General features: G+C 40.4%; 1 protein-coding gene across 1 annotated transcript; it reads right to left on the reverse strand.

Annotated features, from left to right (window-relative positions):
* Positions 1-1814: 1814 nt before the first annotated feature.
* Lce1j (late cornified envelope 1J) lies at positions 1815-3485 on the reverse strand. Its single transcript, NM_001281499.1, has 2 exons — positions 3435-3485; positions 1815-2462 (listed from the first exon to the last, which is right to left on the reverse strand). Exon 2 carries the CDS (start codon positions 2438-2440, stop codon positions 2021-2023), a length of 420 nt encoding a protein of 139 aa, NP_001268428.1. The 5' UTR covers positions 2441-2462; positions 3435-3485; the 3' UTR covers positions 1815-2020.
* Between the last annotated feature and the right edge of the window lie 2720 nt (positions 3486-6205).

Raw genomic sequence — 6205 nt, forward strand, 5'->3', positions numbered from 1 at the left:
GATATAGATATAGATATAGATATAGATATAGATATAGATATAGATATAGATATAGATAGATAGATAGATAGATAGATATACATACACACACACACACACACACACACACACACACACACACACAAAACATCCTTAGTTATCAGGAAGATGCAAATTAAAATGACCCTGAGATTCCATCCTACAACAATCAGAATGGCTAAGATCTAAAACTCAAGTGACAGCATATGCTGGCTAGTTTGTGGGAAAGGGGGAACACTCGTCCATTTCTAGTGGGATTGCAAACTTAAACAACTACTCCAAATATCAATCTGGCATTTTCTCAGAAAACTAGAAATAATTCTCTCTGACAATCCAGCTATACTGCTCATGGACATATACTCAAAAGATGCTCCACCATACCACAATGACACATGCTCCATTATTTTCATAGCAGCCTTATTTGTAATACCAGAAGCTAGAAAGAACCCAGATGTCCCTCAACAGAAAAATGGGTACAGAAGATGTGGTTCATTTGCACAACAGAATAATACTATACAGCTATTCAAAACAAGGACATCATGAATTTTCCAGTCAATTAAATTGAACTAAAAAATATCCTCAGTGAGGTAACTAGACCCAAAAGGAAAAGCATGGTATGTACTCATTGGTAAGTAGATATTAGCCATTAAGTACAAGATAGCCATCATACATCCCACAGACCCAAAGAACTTAAAAAGGAGGGTCCAAGTGAGGATGCTTCAATCCAGCTTAAAAAGGGAAACAAAATAGTCATAGGAGACAGAAGGAGGGACAGATCTAGATGGTAGAGCGGAAGGGGAAAGGCATACCAGGGCAGGGTCAAGTCTGGGAAGAGACAAGTGAGATGGCCAGAGGGCCAGGAGAATGAATAGTTATATTCAGCTTCCTAGAGTGTTGGTGGTGGGTGGGGGTGGGGGGAATTGGGAGTCTTGGTGTGCATTAGGCTCCCAGGACTCAGTGAGGATGACCTTAACCATGATGCCTAACAGTGGGGATATGGAACCTGAAACAGCGAGGCAGATACCCCAGTAGAGGGTAATGAAACTAAACCACCCAGAAAACTTTCCACTCAAAATTTGTCCTGTCGAAAAATAAATGCTGGGACAAAGATGGAGCTGATACTGTAGGAATAGCCAACCAATAACCGGCCTAACTTGAGAGCCATCCAATAGGCAAGCACCAATCCCTGAAACTATTAATGATACTCTGTTATACTTGCATACAGGAGCCTAGTAAAGCTGTCCACTGGGAGGGTCTACATTTCTATATCTGCTAATGAACTCTTCATGTGTGGAAAATTTATCAGGCACTAACAGGGGAAGGATGATAGCACTGCCAATGGTCAGCTGGCCAGAAGTCCCCATGCTATAGCACATCAGTTACAACAGCAAAATGACTTGAAGAAAAATGTAAGTTTCTGCATTTCTGTGTAACAACTTTATTTACAAGAACATAAAGAAGAAAGAAATGATTGACCAGTGTACTGCTTGTTCTCATTTAATCTGAGCGTAGAATCATGGTCCTCCTAATGACTGTCTAATAGTGAGCATGTACCAACAACTCCCTGGACATTGAGTTAGTCCTCCACTTTTATAATAGTGGCAACTGATTATTTAGAAATACAAAGAAAGCTCTTACAGATAGAGTACAGTATAACATCATAGGGAATACATACATATCTAAAAGAGGACAACTCCTCTGGGTACCACACTCTGTTTGAAGGAAAAGATGACTAAGTGATGAGAAGCAGTGTGTGCCAAGAAAAAAAGAAAAGCAATGGTCTTTTCAGGAATGGTTTTCAAGTTTTTTTTTTTAATTTATAACAAAGAGGCAAATAGGTATTGTTATTTCCTGAGGAGACTATAGAACATTTCCCAGGAGATTTCAGCACCTCAGTGGGCAGGGCAAGGAGGGAAGCAGGAGGAGAGGACATCACGAAATGGAGAGTCTTCTGAACGTGTTCTCCTCCTGCACCATTTGTCTGAAGTCTTCCTCACCCAGGTCAGCAGCAGCCCCCAGACTGCTGGCTACTGCCACAGCAGCCACTGCTGCCACCACTGCTGCCACAGCAGCCACTGCTGCCACCACTGCTGCCACAGCAGCCACTGCTGCCACCACTGCTACAGCACCCAGAGCTGTGACGATGGCGATGGAGAGATCTGTGGTGTCTGTGGTGGCTCAGGCAGCAGCCACCGCCACCAGAGCTACAGCAGCCACCAGAGCTGCAGCAGCCCCCAGAGCTGCAGCAGCACCCAGAGCTGGAGCCACAACAGCCCCCAGAACCCAGGCTACAGCAGGAAGACACAGGGGGGCACTTGGGAGGACATTTTGGGGGACACTTTGGAGGGCATTTTGGGGTCTGGCATTTTGGAGGACACTTGGCAGGGGCTTGGCACTGCTGCTGGCTCTGCTGGCAGGACATCTCAGCTGTGAGTATTCAGGAGCTGTGAGAGAATCACACATTTGTCAGACACGGTGGCCCCCTAGGCCATACTGACCCCTTACCCTGCCCAGAACTGTAACTGATCATCATAGAAACACATCTATAATTATTTCATTTATAATATTCTCAGATTGTTACATCCCGTTTATCATGGTTTTGGAATACCAGAAACATGAGCCCATGAGATATGGTTACCTGAAATTCAGCAGCTGTAAATAAATATCTAGTGACATTTAGGAAATCTGTGCCATTCTAAATCCTCATACATGTGCCAATATATGTGCTATTTCAAAGATGACTAATTGTAAAGGATAGAATAATAATTTTTTAAAGGTACTTTTAGTGTAATGTCAGTATTTCATAGGACCTTCTAGAACTCTTAGGGAGTAAGCTCAGCCACTGACAGAAAAATATGTAAACCCTGTTCAAACCCCCATGGGAACACAAGCCCCTGTTGGGAGGCAAGAGGTCAGATGTATCCAGATTACCAACTGCTCAGGCTAAGGGTGGCAAGCTCAGAGTCATCCTGGTGGTGTCCAATCGATCAGAGAAATGTATGAACAGATCCTGGAAGCAGGATTCTCTTTCTCATGACAAACTGAAATCCTGTTGCTCTTTCCTGACTCTAGCTCTTTACTGGCAGAGGGGGGAAACTTTATTCAGAAGCAAAGTCCCCCTAGAATCCTGTCTAGATGCACAGTTATTTGTGCTGAGTGTCCCATCCAAAGGGTTCCTATACACTGAAGGTATTTTGTGCTCTCCAGAGCTAGAATATCCAATGTTTTCCAGTGTCTCGTTACCAAGGCTGTGGCTAGTGGCTGACAGTGCCACCATTGCCTTACCCCTCAGACTTCACCATGTTTTATGATCTATCAATATAGGTGCAAGGCTGACAGATCCTTCCCAGTGCCTGTCCAGCTCTAGTATTGCATCACTCTTAAAGTCTCTGCCCTTACCTCCAGTAAACACTTACCAAGATGAAGGGTAGCACAAGATCTGTGGGTATCTCAGCCAGTGAGTGAATGGAAGCACCCTGTCCATCGGTCCTTTTATTCTGACCCCAGCTTGTGAGACAGTGGTTGGACATGACACACCCTCCTGACACCTACATAGTCATATCATTAAAGATGACCAGTTGTTTCTCCCCAGCCTTCTTCTATGATGTCCAGGCATACTGCATCTATCTTTGAGCATGACTTAAACATGAGGGGAGGAAATGGATTCCTGAATTCTTAATCCCAACACTCATACAGACTATCCACAGTAGGAATCAGTCATATTTCCAACTTCTATGCCTTTTTTTGCTGGTTTTTATCTGTAAGATGTGGAGCTTGTAGCCCAATTCGAGCTAACAAAATATTCAAGTTTCTTGTATGTCTCCTTCCACCTGTTCACTTTCCCTCTGTGCCTATGTGAGTGCACTTTAGACATCTACCTTGCACAATGTAAAACGTTGCACAAAGGATCTGGCTCAGCACCATAATATGTTGGGGTGTTATCCTGAAAGTCAATTTAGCCTATGTCATTTCCCACTTCAACTATTATAATAAAATATTAATGACAATATTTATCAGAATATTTTGAGAGTAAATGAAATATCAACACAAGAGTAAGAAATAGTGCCTGGTAGTAGTAGAGGATCTTAGTATAGTGTTTACAAAATGTGTGAAACCTGCTACATGTATGATAACTGCTACCACTAAATAGTATAATATGGGGGCTGGTGAGATGGCTCAGTGGATAAGAGCACCCGACTGCTCTTCCGAAGGTCCAGAGTTCAAATCCCAGCAACCACATGGTGGCTCACAACCATCTGTAACAAGATCTGACGCCCTCTTCTGGTGTGTCTGAAGACAGCTACACTGTACTTACATGTAATAAATAAATAAATCTTAAAAAAAATAGTATAATATGAACTGGAGAAATGTTTCAGCAGTGAAAATTGCATACTCCTCTAATAGAGCCCCGAGGTTAGTTTCCAACACCTGATTGGATGGCTAATGTAACTCTGCTTCCAGGTGAAGAAGCAATGACCACTCTTCTGACCTCCAAAGGCACAGGATGCCAAATGCACATATGCACATAAACATATAATTAAAATATTAATATTTTTTAAAAAATTGAAGGATAGTGGAAATCTTCAGTATATATTGTCTGTATGAAAATGTCACAAGAAAACTATGATTTTGTAAAATTAATGTACACTAATAATATAAAAAGAAGTGCTACCTTCCAGAGTGTAGCTCTTCTTATCTTTGGGTTTTTTTTTTTTTTTGAGTCTTCTAATTTAATCTTCATATACATATTTATATAAGATATTTCATGTTTTCATATGTATCATTGATTAGGGCTATAATAGTATTATCTTTACTATTTCAGTGTTATTAGATATTCTGTAGAAGCCAGCACACCTCTGTTATGGAAAATGCAAACCATTTTTGGTGACATTATAGTTGGTGAAGAGTTCAGAAGAGAACCAGGAAAGGAATTCATAAGAAATATAAAGAGTGATGTTTACAGTTGAGACAAAAAAAAAGTCATACACTATGAGACATTGTCAATCTCTTCCTACATGTGAAACAAAACAGTTAATTGAGCCATATCCCCACCTGTAGGGCATCAAGTAATTTAAAAGAAGCAGTCATTGAATATACATACAATACATTATTATACTTTTTAATTATCTTAATTAAATAAATTTAAAGTATACTTAATTAAAAGTATGATTTCCTAGGACTTTTTTCAGGAACCCATACCCTGCTCTCCCATTCTGGACTTCTCTTCCTTTCTTAATTTGACTAATTTCTTTGCTATTTCTCAGAACCGATCACTTGTCCCCTGCTATTTACTTCTCTATTGCATGCCCACACCAGAACCCTGACAATGGTCCCATTTTACTTTCCAAGTTTCTGAAGTCATTCATGTTCTCAAACCTGAAGATTTATAGCTAGAAACCTTTGATGAGAGAAAATATAGGATGTTTCCTTGGGTCTGGGTTACCATTCTCAGTATGATCACTTTATTTTCACACATTTACATCCAAAGTTCTTTTTGTTTTTCTTTACAGCTGTATACTTTTCTATAGTGTGTATATGCATCATGCTTTTATTATCCATTTGTCCACTGAAGGTCATTTCAGTTATTTCTCTTTCCTATGTTTTGTGAATAGAGCAGCAATGAACATGACTCAGCAAGTATCTGTAGAGTAGGATGTGGAAGAGAAGCCCTTTTTTGAGTTGTTTATCAGAGTTGTCCAAGACAGTCCTCAAACATTTCAGGCTGCTGCTGTAGTCCATGGTTGTCTCCTATTAGTGGAAATTACATCTCTTTTGCTAAAGATAGCATACACTTCAGATGCAGGGTTCAGAGGCCCACGAGCTAGAAATTTCAGGTGAAGATACCATGCATGCTTCTATAGGAGGGAAGCCACCAACAGTCTTATCCATCTATGATGTCTATGTAACAACCAACAACAACCAACATGGCATGATAACCATAAGGATGCAACCAGCACACACATTTCTGTGGTAACCAAAAGCTCTCTAATTAGACTTAAAATATGATAGATAAGTAATGGAAATCTAGTGAACTACCCCAACTAATGAGGTCATAGATCTTGTAGAATATTCTATAACTAACATTTTATTAAACCATCACAATCTCTAACTACATTCGAAACGTTTATCCTTATAGTGCCAGATAAGTGTAGTTCTCATATTTATCAACAGTTGTAAGCCATTACAG

Source organism: Mus musculus, chromosome 3 (genome assembly GCF_000001635.26).
Source record: "Mus musculus strain C57BL/6J chromosome 3, GRCm38.p6 C57BL/6J".
In the NCBI taxonomy this organism is placed as follows: Eukaryota; Metazoa; Chordata; class Mammalia; order Rodentia; family Muridae; genus Mus; species Mus musculus.